General features: G+C 38.6%; 1 protein-coding gene across 3 annotated transcripts in view; it reads right to left on the bottom strand.

Annotated features, from left to right (window-relative positions):
• Positions 1-14,269, bottom strand: part of LOC127956913 (serine/threonine-protein kinase WNK1) — a 70,398-nt gene that overhangs the window by 36,270 nt on the left and 19,859 nt on the right. For all 3 annotated transcript variants that reach the window (XM_052555196.1, XM_052555197.1, XM_052555198.1), the window contains exon 3: positions 1,227-1,399. In XM_052555196.1, the coding sequence (XP_052411156.1) occupies positions 1,227-1,399 (173 nt within the window). The remainder of the gene's footprint in view (positions 1-1,226; positions 1,400-14,269) is intronic.

Below are 14,269 nucleotides of genomic sequence, written 5' to 3'. Positions count from 1 at the left end.
GCTTTAAAAGGTCTTTAACGTGAGCAGACAGGAACAGGGTGAGGGACAAAACACCCCCTGAGCAGTTATGTCTGCGGCGACCCAGACAAAAATGAGAACAAAGATTAGTTTAGGCATGGCCATGTCTGTAGCATGCTCCATTTCTACCTGACCTCTTGATCACGGTTTATCTTTGCGGTGGAGGAGCAGCCATGCAGAACGCCACACACTATCGGGATGCCAGAGATGATGAATACAAAGCAAGCCTGACAATTTTTCTCATTTTTCCTTTTTCACTCATCTCCCCATGTCTCCTCCTGGCAGTAATAGTGGCGTTCCTGTTGTTGGGAGCTATGTGACAGATAACTAATGTGCGTGTCTGAGGCTCTGAGGATGAAGGATCTTTGTGGGACTCCTTTTTATGTGTACTGGAAACTCCTAACAAATGATTACAATCAAAATAAATTATCAGTTTTTATTTTAAAGGGCCAACCCAGTTCAATATGCCTCCATCATTTACTGGTTTTCTTGGTGACATGTTCATGTGCATGAGTCACTAGTGTTTTTTTGTTGTTGTTGTTTTTTTCATTTCAAGACGATCTTACAAGCCTCTATGCCACATTTCTATTTACTGATTTGGAAGGTGGGAAAAGCAAGAATGGTATCATAGTCAGGAGATAAGCGGGTGTATATGACTCTGTTTGTGTCTGAGCCCATACATCCACAGGAGGGGGCTGCTGGTCCAGTTTGTGGTTCGTCTCACTACAGCTCCAGCATCTGTTCAGTACCCACAATGCCTGTCTCACATAAAGGTGACACATGCCACTCTTCCCCTGCGATCACTCTGGTAACAGTACGAATTCAATCACTCTATTGTGATCGTGTTTTGTAACAGATAATCACAGCCTCTGTGTGATCGGTCCACTAATGGCGATGGACATGAGGCTGGTGAAAAGCATGTTTGAAAGGCCATCCTGTTGTTGCATTTGAATGCTTTAGCACAATACAATATTAACTGCAGTGGACGCTGTGAATTGGGAAAAAAATATGAAATGTGACAGAATAAAAAACCTGGGTAACACACTTTAAGTAAGTGTTAATCATTTACATAACACCAGACTAAAATCCTAACAAAAAATAAATAAAATGACACACTTTGACTGAATTTTGCATTTGACCATTCATTAAGCAATATTATGTTTGACAAACAATAGAACATAAAAGCGGACCAGATGCTTTTTACTAACGTTTTTAGGGTTCCCGATGTCATGAGCTCCGTCACCAGCACAATACACTTGCGGCCTTTGGAGGGCAACTCCCATGAGTCGTAAAAACGCACAATGTTTGGGTGCTGCAGGCCTTTCAACATGCCAGCCTCTTCCTTGAAGCGCTGGCGCTCTGATCTTGACAGCTTCCGATCCTGCAAGGACAAGAACAGAAGACAAATAAACCTTTTAGTTGCTTGATTAACTTTCATGTGATGGAAACATGCTTAAAAGCCATTTATTGTATGTTAATCATTTCTCTCTGAGCGGAGAGTATTACAGATGTACTTTAAATCAAATGCCATGGCTTTATGTTAAACCACTATAGCTCACAGGGAACCAGAGGGGATCCACTCAACCTTAAATAACGTAACCTGACCCCAGATTCCTGCCAGACCTCCAAAACAGCCTCTATAGACAATGCATAAAGCACAGCAGGGGACAAGACTCAACCAGTTTAAACACAAAGTGGTCCTCTTATCCTGTGCTAAATTCCTGTATGGACCACACACAAAACACACCTATAAGAAAGAAACTACAAAAGCTTGGTGCAACTGGTTCAATGTGACCAGACACTACATCATCTCCCTTGACTCTATAACCTACCCACAAAACCTGTCTGATATTCTATCCAGGGTAGCCTGACCTGCCCAATCACAACAGTGTCAGTGTTTTCAGATGGAATGTGCATGTGGGTATCCAAGCGTTGACGTCAAAGTTCCTTTCCGGTCAAGCTGAGCTCTTATCAGCAGTTTAAACAGTGTACGCAAGCCTGATCATTAATCATTATTATGATTGCTCCAGCAACCACCAGTGATGAATTAATCCAGTGGCACTTTGTGGAAAAAAGGGCCACTTTTCAGTGGCCTACTTTCACACAACCCCAGCGCTTAAATCGCATGTATTACGTGAGCACTAATTCCATTCTGTGAAAGACTTGCCCTGCATACCTGGTGGGAAAATTGCAACATGCATCTTATAAAAGCTAAATGTAAGAGTTCAGTGAGGACACCTATAGATTCTCCAGCTATCTGCAACCAGTGTATTCGGTGTCATTGATGTGCTGCCATTCTAGAATGCTGATGGTGGCATTCTTTCTCCACATTAATGCAGACAGAGCCATTCATTTCCCAAATGCACTAACAACCGTACTAGCAGCAGGCATCTGCAACCCATTAAGTACCACTAATCCCAAAGGACAGTAGAGGGAGAGAGAGAAACAAAAGGGATTCAGGCTTAGATGGGGGAATGAAAGTGTACACACTATTGACTAGGGTTCAGTGCAATGAGAGCAGAAAGAAATGTGATGGAGAACGAAAAAATGCTGAAAATGCACACTTGTATGCAAACTCCTGTTGTGCGCACTTGCATAATGTGGTAGCATAATGTTAGGTAGTTGGGTATAAACAGTTAACTTCAAACTTTAGCTTCAACAAAAATTGTCCTGAAAAAAGTGACTATGGGAGACAACTAGGGCTGCAACTAACGATTATTTTGATAATCGATTAATCTGTCGATTATTTTTACGATTAATCGGTTTATGTACTTATATTTTAGTTTTTTCCATTTTTTCCCCAAGTAAATTATTAATAAAGGGTCTTTATCATTCAGCATAGATTTTTAAGAGATTTTAACCATTTTGCATTGTCATATCCTCATCAAAAATATACCTGGAGTTGTTTTATGTTAGTAATCCTTTGTCGAACTCTTCTGCAATCAAAACACTGACCCATACTCTAGCAAAATTCACAAGATTTCAAATATTGTTTTCACCATGGCAGTCCTTAGAGCTCCTAAAGTAGTTTAACATCCCAAACAAAGCTTAAGGAATCTTTGAGAACATATGTTCACGAAGTATAAGGATAAAACAGAATAAAATTGCAGTGCATTGTATTTTATTATTTACTGGGAAAAAGCTTTATAGCTTATGCTGTGAAATTGTAAACAATCCTTCGAAAAAAAGTGCCAATGGCATGAAACCTGAATGGAACTCACAATTTAAAGTAAAATCCATCAGAAGGTTGTCCAGAAAAAAAAAAAAAATGGGACACACACAAAAAACCTGCTGTGTGAAAAAGAGCAGTGAATATTTAGAAAAGAAGTGCATTTTACCTCTCTCATTCAGTCATAATTAGGCTGCAAGTCTGAATTATGAACTGGTAAACGACAAACTGATCACATAACATTTTGTAAAGCTTTAAATGTTAACTGTTAAAAAGCAATGTTATCAGCTTTTACGACTAAACATTTGCAAACAACCTTGTACTGGAGAATCTGCACAAATAAAATTCTTATGGGCCGTTCACATATCGCACCTAAATACGCGTGGAAAACGCTAGTCGCTTTCTCCTTCTTTCCAAAGCTCTCGGGCAGAAGCGCCCCTGAGGCGTCTGCCTTTGCTAAGCAACCATGACGTGCTCTCTCCATGACGTGCCCTCTCCATGAAGACCCGGAAATTTCAGCAAAGGATAAATGGATGCGGTGTGGACGCGCCTGGAAAAACGGGCGCATCGCACCGCGTGCGTGTCGCGAACGCGTCGCTTCCATTATGAGAGTGCATACTGCGCGCCTACATAGGAAATAACGAACTTGAGCACGCAAAAGACACGATATGTGAACGGCCCCTTAAACAGTTCAGTAGTGCAGAGTTTACAGGTTACTCTTCATTTTAAAGGCTCAAAGTAAAGTACTCCCACTTCCCGCTGAATGCTGCAGAGACGCTGTTCGGGAAGCACGTGACATAAAACGAGGCCAGCTATTGGCTATCCGCTACTTCACCTGCTGTACTGGCTGAGTAAAACCTCCGGTGGCTCATTACTGCCACACTTTGGTCACTGCAGATTTGAAATATGCACGAAATGAGCCGCTTATGGCAAATAAAATTTATTTAGCGACGAATCGATTACTAAATTAGTTGACAACTATTTTAATAATCGATTTTAATCGATTAAATCGATTCGTTGTTTCAGCTCTAGAGACAACATTTCACATTGATTCCCACTCTCGTAAAATTTAGCTTGGAAGCATTCGTAAAGTTGCATAGAGTTTGATTTTGGGCCCTGGACCACATTTTGGGGCCAAACTTTAAAGAAGGCAGTGCTCTGAGTCTCCTCTCTGCAAACAGAGGCCAACTTATTTCCCATCTCACTATGTCTGTAGATAATCTAATCAATGGCTGATAATGCAGGACAAAGGAAGAGGTGTTCTGAGGCATGCTGGGGGTTACAGCTCTGCTAGCCTCTCTTCAGGTCTGGGGCAAAAAGACCTTATTGATTGCAACTTAAAAGGAGATTTTGTACTCTCTCTCTTGCTGATAAGACACAGGAACAAGTGTGAGTGAGTGGGCGAGTATGCAAGAGAGAGTAAGGGAAGTGATGCATTTAACTTTGGCACCTCATGCAAGCTTGTTTCGCCAAACCGCAAGCGTCACATTTAGTACCCCGCTTCTCAAAATAAAAACACAGGTGCTTGTGCTCTTCTCAATTATGTGATGCAAATAATTGAGGGTTTGGTTACAGGAGTAAACACAGCTTTAACAGACTACACACTGTAGGTTAAACTACATAAAACAGACAAATTAGACAAAGAAACCCTTTCAAGTGGAGGTGACTACTGTATAGAGAGAGAGGGGCTTCAAATGGTAATACACTGAATTATTAAAAGAGCAGTTTGAATAATAAGTAACGTTTCTGACTATCTGTTGAGTATATTCTGCCTTTGTAAAAAATAAGCATTAATTTGGTTCAAAAACAAAAGTTTGGGTTGTGGGTGTAAAAGAGACTGCATATGTACCCTTCTTATCTATTAACTCACTCACAGGCACACAGATCAGCTTTTATCTCTAGTTCTGCTTAGCCAGTCACGTGAGCTTGCACAGTTCAGCGAACAATCAGCTGTTTACTTGACTGTCGCGCACAAAATATCTTTTGGTCTACATCGCTGGCCTGGCATGGAGATATAAACGCAGCTGTGGTGCCCTCCTGTCTGTAAACAAGCCAAAAAATACAGCAGTAACCAGAAACAGCAAAGAGCATTTCTAGAAAACTCACCCCTGCTCTTTTCTGAGAAAATAAGCCAAGCGCTAATATAATAATGATAATGGATACGATGCCAACTCCTGAAACTGAATTAACACAGAGCTGTTCTGTTTTCCTCAAAAGGCCGAGTCTTTTTTTACTGCAGTGCTGTTTCTACAGATTAATGGGACAGACAGTGTTCGGCCCGCTGAGCATCATCAATGCAGATTGAAGACTCTCACCTGATACTGTTTTGCAGAAGTTGTGTGGGTGCTAAGATGCAATAAGAGGCTCATGGATGTGGCGGGAACTGGATCAAAGCAGCTTCGACCACATCACAGAGCCGGACTAAATATGTAGTAAAAGTAAACCGAACATCATTTCACTCAGTGGATCAAATCTGCGGAGCAGGCTGAGAAAGAGGCAGCTGTGAGAGCCGCTGAGTAACAGCACACTTGAATAACCCCTGAGATTTGCATTTGTAAAAGGGCAAATAAAGCGGATTGGCATGACTCATGCTAGCAGGTTGCATAGCATTCTCGTAGGCAATGCCACTGGGGAATGGAGCAAACGGTAGATCAAAGCTCTGAGAGATAAGAGTTGGCTTCAGTAAACGGTGAACATCAACAGTTATAGATAAAACTAGAGTCTCCTGAACTCTGGGATGCTTACCATGTACGCAACAGGTCAGGCGATGCTTGAGTCCAAACAGAGGTTGCGTGGACCAAACAAATTCTGTCGTTTCCCAAATTTCTCAACATTTAAAATATAATTCAAATGCTTTCTGTCATTTGGACATAAATATAAAGTATCTCGCCTTCTGCAATCCCCTACTTTATAAACTAGTGGAGATCATTCATGGTGCACTGTTCAATAAAATGGCTCATAAGATTACAAGACTGTAGCATTTGTTGTGATTTTCATATAGCGAGAAAAGAATAATACAAGCTCTCAGCATATCACAAAAGTTCTTGTGATACCAAAGTCACATTAAAAATAAATGTATTTAATTAGTTAAATAAGTCTATTTGAATATAAGGGAAAATATAAATACAAACAGAAAATAATACAGACAGAGAGAGATTTAAAAAAGTTGAATTAATTAATAAATACTTTAAAATACATAAATGTTTTAATTAGTCAAATAAGTATTTAAAAAATTAAATTTAAATAAAATATTCATAAAAAATTAATTATTATTATTTTTTAATTCTATGTTTATTACATGAAGAAATGACTATAAATAAGTAAATATTTTACTGGTGGACACCACAAAGCTAACTGGAATATATTTTTACAAAATAAAATTTAATAAAAACATATTTAAATTAGTTATTTGCGATATATTTGGTATATAAATTTATAAGCAATTTCTGAGTGAAAACAATTTCACCACCTTTTTTTTTCTAGTTTAAGAGCATGAAAAAATAAAGTATAACCTAATCTGTCAATGTGTCATGGCTAACTCAAAATGGACTTTTTGAAGTGAGAGGTACAGTAGGCAACAAATGAATAATGAACTTTTTTGGCAGAATATTTCATATCTATGCCGAATGAATTTGTTGTCCAGCTGGAATGAACTACTTGAGTTAAGAAAAGTTGTAGTTCTAACTGCAGGGCTAATATCATTGAGGATTTTCTTCACTGAAGGGGTTTGTTGTAACCGGCTACAGGGCTCTGGCAAAACATACAGTACAGCCTTCCACAAGCTCATTTTCTCTGCCATAGGAGGAAGTGTTAGTCCTCCGAGTGCAGACAGCTGCTGAGCTCTCCGTGCCTGCCAAGCTACAGATCTAATGATTCGCATCAGGCCATGAACGCATCTTTTAAAAAACAGCAGACGGTCAATGCTAAAGTTCACTTCAGCAGGGGAACTTCCCAAACAGTTTACAGAACAAACAGCTGCTTTTCATATGCAGCTCATTCATTTCTTTATTCCATGTTCGTATATAACAATTGATCCTTATTCAGAGTATGCTAATACCATCGTGGAGTGAAGACCACATCCTCGGTTACGCTTGCACTGTAACGTGTCACATCTGTCCAATTTCATGCCAAAAAAAGAACGAAGGGGGGAAAAAAACTGGCCCTGGGCCCTGGTTTCTAAGAACACAAATCCATATCTGTGACAGTACTTTTCCACAATAATGGGATCCAAACTGCAGAACCTTGTATCGGGCCTCTTGTTTTGCAGTCGTGCCAGATGCACTGCAAAGTGAACAAGTGTGTGCTTTTGCATTGATGTGCGAGGGTTTAAGGTGGTAGAAAAGAGGTACTATGAAGATTAAAGAATAAAACATACTCTAGGGAAGTAGATCAAAGCTCAATTTCAATACAATACAACTTTAAGTATTGAGTTAAACATGTCAGTTCGTCAGAAATGTTATTTTTACAGCTTTGATGCTACGCATATGTTATTATGAGCAATTCTGTAAAATATGTAACAAGGACTAAGCTCAGTTTCTCCAACCAAGGGGTCAGTGGCCTGAAACAAGTAGAAGACCCCTGGTTTAACAAGATTCTCAGTGAGCAAGTTATTTAAACGGTTAGCAAATTGCTATTTAATGGCATGATGTTTGAAATATTCCTTTTGGGGTTTCTTACCACCGCAGTAATGCAAGAATTCATGTTAAGTATGTATATGTACATGCATATGTTGGCCAAGCATCTGCATTTTTTGCATTCTTACACAGAGTATTTTTGTGGCCTTACTCTAGCAATCACAGAGTCGTCAAGCTTCATTATTCACCGGTGCACTTCCTGAAGTGTTTGTGGGCACGCAGAGCACTTAGTCTGAGTTAATGGAAAGACAAAGATTCTGTCCTCCAGGGGGACCTCATTCCCTCTGATCTTCTCCAGGATTCATATTTCACAAACATGGGCGCCAGTCAAACAGTGATTCTAAAAATACCATCCACCACCCCTCCCCTGCTCAACCGTAGTGCACTGGGCATCTATAGACAGTGGATATAAAATACCAAACCAAATCTATTCCCAAAATACACCAAGAAAGATAGATGAGAGAAAAAGGACAACTATATACACTCAAAGAGGTAAAAAAATCTAAATCCATTAATTGTGCACTGACTGAGTGAAGGAATAATCAGCTTAGCTGCTGTGATGTGCTTGATAACTGTATGAGGAACTCGGCTGATGGACAGACTCGATCACATGACTGCCTGAAAGCCTGCGCTCCATTTCCCAGCAGCACTTAGTAATGGCCATGACAGGAGTTTAATACATCAAAACAAGTATGAACCACATCCACTAGGCACATATGCACAGTCTTTGTTTTGCATGTTGCCTTGATAAAGTGGAAAAAGGGCAGCGGTTCAACATGGAGCCTTCTGGGTGTTTCAGAGCCAAACGGACGACCGATCATAAGTTAAAAAATCCCCACAGTTACACAGGCTCAGCCAATGACTGCTGTACTCTCGCTGTTTCAAACCACTGTAAACATCATAAGACTTTCATTTGACATCTGAACGGTCTGAATCAGTGCATGTCCTGTTTTCCGCATGCAGGTTGAAAAATGCACGAAAAGCCATTAAAGCAGAAATCAAAGTTTAATTCAATTGATGTTTATTTTTATTAAGCTTTTCACGATACAAATCGCTTTACAGAAAATGTACGTTTCTACATTATATTTAGTAGTAGCTTATCAGTTATGTGTGTTGAAGCTATTTAAGGAAAATATCTAATAATAGGAACATTTCTGAAGGCAAAAACTCAATAAAATATTGTTTGTGTTGCAAAAAAAAAAAAAAACATATCCAGCTGGTAAGATGTTGGAGATTTGTTTATGAGATGATAATGTTTACTGGATCTCTCATCCTGGTCACATGAAGTCCGGGTCATTGGTTCAAAATTTCCCAACTGATGCAGCTCATGCCTTCTCATTAACCAAAGATAAGCATTTAGGACTGCTATGCGCCTTCCCCAATTTTATTTAAGAACAAATTATTTTGCTTTATACATCAAAATGTATAAATTCTAGCTCTTGAACAACATACTGAGATGGAACACTAGATGGAGTTGAAAGTGGTAAAAAAGTATTTACTTGCTCTTTTGATAGATTAATGCACACAACTTTCCAATGCAAAGATGGTTATTCATTAAAAATCATGAAAACATTAACATATGTCTCCTCATATCTAACTATCAATAGCCATTCAGTATTCTGCATGAACAAGAACTAGAAGTAAGCCAATCGGAGTCGAGGTTATTTACATACTGAAGCCTTAAAGGTGCGGTAGCACAAAACAGAAGTATAATTCTAAAGGTAACACAAAGGATCACGCAAAAGCAAATCACAACCTTGGGTTGTTCGGAGTAAAATATGGGTACCCAGTTTACTGGGTAAAAGTGCAGCGGCGCTGCTTGTGTTCAGCAGTGATTGCTCTGCCATGCGAGCAGCATTTCTGATAACCTCCTATGGAGTCTCAGTGCCGATCGAGTCATCAAGCCGCAGAGGTCCTGAGGGGTTTACACAGAAGAGAAATGACAAAGGAAATGAAAAAGGAAAAGTGCAACAGTCAGGCATCTGCTTTGAATAAGACTGAACAGTCGTTCCTTCAAACAGCACTGAACTAGCTGCAAAACCATGACAGCTTCATCTAGATCTGAAACAGGCAGAGAATGCTGGACTCCAATTAGGGAAGGAAAACTAAAACTTGATTTTCTTTTTCCCAAACCCAAAGATTTGCCATCAATCAGCACTTAATGGACAGCTCAGAACCAGGGCCAGTTGAAAAACTGCAGTTCACCCCCCAGGGTGATTTGGTGGAGAGCATAATTCTGTTCTCTTCTAATGAACATTTCAGTTGTCTCTGTTAAGAGTTATGTTTGCTGGGAGGTAAACTGAGGTCAAGGTGAAGGTCTTGCGGGGAAATCCAGCTGTTCTGCCTCTGACAAATGTGCTTCTCTGGACAATTAGTTGACTATAGAGACCTTTTCAAAGAGGTTTGATTTTTATGATCACGTGTACAGCTACTAAATGCACATTTTCTGTAAGTTTACTGACAAAAAGTGAACAATATAACCGAATATTGAATAATGTATTATAAAACAGGAATGCTGCTCACAGCAGGCAATTTGAAATCTGACAGTAATTCTATTGAAACTGAATGTTCAACGCAGTGAATTTGTAATAAAGGCAGAGGGCACAAGGCCTTGTCCAATTTCCAAATACATCCATACAGCATTTTGTGACAGACTAAGGTTTTCAAAGGTAGGCCTACACAACGCTTCAAAAGACATTAACCCTGAATTACAAAATCAAAGTAATTTAGATCACTGTAACAGTAGCTTATTATAAAATAATAATGCTCATCTCAAAACTAACACAGTCTTAAGTAAAGCTACAATAAACCTGGAAAGGTAAAAAAAAACTAAATAAACAGCAGTTATTTTCATTTCATTAATATACTATTAAGGTTTTTATTATATTTTAAACCGTTTTTATTTATATATTTGCTTTTTTATATTTTTCAATATTTATATATATATTTTTTTTCTTCCTAAGCATGTCAATATACTAGTTTTCATTAATTTGTATTTCAGTTAAAATGATATAAATGTTGCCTTGGAAACTCACCAAAATAAAATAAAATAAAATAAGTTTTAATTTTGTTAATATTCTATTCTCTTGAAAATGTATTTTATTTCAAGTAATTAAAATGTTTTTTTATGGTTTTAGTTTTGTTTAAGTATAACAACCCAGGTTTACAGTTCTCAGTGCTTCTGGGTTTGAAACAACTCAATTAACTCTAGCTAAGAAGTCCTAGAAACATTCAATCAATCATTTTCCCAATGAATCATTTATTAGGCTCATAGTCTGGGGACATGGATTGGTTGCATGATGCCATGCATCTTATAAGTACTTCTATTATCTAAATTTATTTGCATCGGGCAGTGTCTGAATCAATAACAGCTTTCCTACACACTAAAATTCAAACACAAATTGCCATCTGCATTAGAGAAAGCAACTTAATAGACTTTAAAGGTGGAAACTCGCCCAATGCGATGCAGGATGGATTCCCACATTCACTACAAACTTGGCCTCATACAACACACCAAAAAGTAAGACTAAACAAGCTCAATACATGACTAGAGTTATAAATAAACTGAGAACAATACAGGAGGATAAAGGAATGCTACAGAGAAAAAAAGAGAGCGAGACAGAGACCGGTCAGCAGAGTAAGCTAAAATAAGGCCCTTTCATGGTCTCACTTTAAACCAGATCCATGTGTCCCTGAGTGCTGTGTGGCTCGCTATGTGGGTCAGAACGACAAGGCACATCTTTAGTACATTTCACTGCCTGTCACAGGCTTTGGAGTGTGAGGTCAGGAGGTGATGAGCTCTCCATCTAAGCCAAGCACACAGCGGTCTAGTGTCACCCAGAAACAGGGCCCATTGTTCTGCAAGCAGACCAGACATTTACTGAAACCCTGCATGTCGTCTGCTGCAACAACAGTCCTTCTTGATTTCTGGACTCATTCCCCTCCCATTCCCCATGGCCTAATCCATCTTCCATTGAAATAAATCCAGGCTTTAGGCAGTGGTGCATGGTGTGAATGTCTGAGGGAGTTTGGAGAGACAGTTTGGAGGTCTGCACCCTCAATGTGTCACTTGGTTGAAAAATTTGGTTTGTCACTGCTAATAAATTACTATACAAGAAGCTGTGATATAAATGGCAGATCACAACGCAACTAGACCACAAGCATTAAAATTTACATTGTTAACAAGTCAAAATAGGAGGGAACGCTGAGATCTTCGGTCTAGGGCTGAGAACCGAGAACCGGAGAAGTTTCGGTTCCAAAAACAGTTCTGGTGCGACACGTGACCAAGCACTGTGAGCAGCCTTCCGCCAGTGTTCTTATGATTCTGCATTGCCCTTAAAGGATGTCACAAAGCGAGTAACAGAAACACCACCCTGTCTCTTTAATTACGGAGCACATTGATTCTAATGATGTGCATTCCACGGACGTGCTGCGCCGTTGCATCTTTAACTGCAGAACACATCGTTTCCCTCGACTGTACACTTTGGATAACAGTGCAGTGAGTGCACATAATTTTTTCTGACTGTACATGTACAGGCAGCTCGTTGCACATGCTGCCACTAAATTACATTATATTTGTCCCATATTGTCATTAATATACATACTGACTGCAGCTTGTACCACTAAATAAATAGACTGCTACTGTAATGCAAGCATGAGGTTTAGATTATTTAGTGTAAATTTTATTTAAAGAGTGATAGAAAATATTTATTTTCATGCATTTTAAATGTTTAAAAATTTGGAAACCACTCATTTCACACCATCTTGCACATTATTATTTGCAAAATAGGGGCTTTATGGAGAGTGTGTATACATGGTTATAAGTATAACAGTTAAGAGTTTTTAGTTCGATCATTTAGGGAAATTAACAAGTGTCTCAGCCTTCAAGGAACTATTTGGCCAACCAGCTTATTCCTGCTTAAAAAACAAAATGTTATTGATAGTGTAATAAACATCAACTTTGAAGCCCATGCTGACTGATGGACTAGCATTACTCAACATTACTTACTACCTCCCAGTAACATTACATTCATTGAAGGTAAAATAGTTCAACATAATAATAGTTCATTTAAATGGAGCCAGAACCTGGACATTTCTAACAATACCCAATCCTACTTATGAAGATCTGTATACTGTAATATGTTGACTTTTCCAAACTTTAAATTAAGTTGACAGTAAGTAATAAACGTATTGATCATTGAGTAGTTGAGTACTGTGCATTTTTCCTTACCACTATTTTATTAATAGTTGTTTAATGATTTTAATGGAACCAGAATCTGAAAATTTCAAATGACTCCCAACCTTACTTGGGTCACACCTATGCAGTTCTACCATAATTAGTAAGATATCATAAATTAGACATTTCCGGATCTTGAAAAGATATTTTAAATCCTATAATCCTATGATCACCAGAGGAATGCATTGGCTTATCTGCATATTGAACTCGATCCCCTCTGATCCACAATAAAGCTCCTTTTAATCAATATAATGGGTTTTATTTGTGCAAACAATGTGTCCCTTAAATGTGACAATGGTCAACAGGCTGGTATGTTGAAATAATGACTGTTGCTTAATAAATCCCCGAAATAAGCATTTTAGAGTAATCCAAGGCTAGACAGAATAATATGCAGGTTAAGGTGACATTCACAACTATCTTGCAAAACTTAGATCCTGTTATGAATTAAAATTTTGAAGTGTCATCACATTAAAAGATAAATGACAAAAATGCCCAATGACTTTCGCTGTATTGACAAAAATAGTTTAAACTTCAAAATATCTATACAATAAAGTAAGTTAAAACTTCGAAAAATATCAAGTCATACAGTTTTGGAACAAAATGAATGTGCATACATTTTAGAGATTTTCATTTCAGCATTTGCTCCAACTTAACCCCTTTAAAGGAAACAGAACAACCAAAAGTACCAAATGCAACTGGTTATCGAGTATCAGATATCACTACTCTACCCATAAAAACTGCCAAAAACTCCCTCTTTATAAAGAGTCAAATTCCAGATAAATCAAGGCCCACTCACATTTAAAGCTCACAGCCTAAATGGCCCACAGAGCCAGTCATAATCCCCACCAACCCTGAGGGAGATATAAAAGGATAACGTAGGTCCTGGTTTTGTACTTCGCTCTGTACACCTCCACACTCTCAAAGCCTCTCTACAGCGCAGCACACGCGCCCCCTCAATTATACAGGGATTAGATGCACAGCAAGATGGGGGAAAAAAAGCTTTAGTACATAGCATCCTCTGCACTTTAAATGCTGCAACCTGAATGAGTTTATGCATTTAATACAGATCAAGCAAATGAGGCCTTGAATCACAAAGAGAAGGCGTAGTAACATGCAACTTGGAACATTAATGCCTTTCTCTGAATTTTTATGAGACAGTTTAAATGACAGTCACCAAATTAAGGAGTAAAGCTAATTTAATGTTTAATGAAG

Source organism: Carassius gibelio, chromosome B4 (assembly GCF_023724105.1).
Source record: "Carassius gibelio isolate Cgi1373 ecotype wild population from Czech Republic chromosome B4, carGib1.2-hapl.c, whole genome shotgun sequence".
NCBI lineage: Eukaryota > Metazoa > Chordata > Actinopteri > Cypriniformes > Cyprinidae > Carassius > Carassius gibelio.
This window is presented reverse-complemented; position numbering and strand designations above follow the sequence as displayed.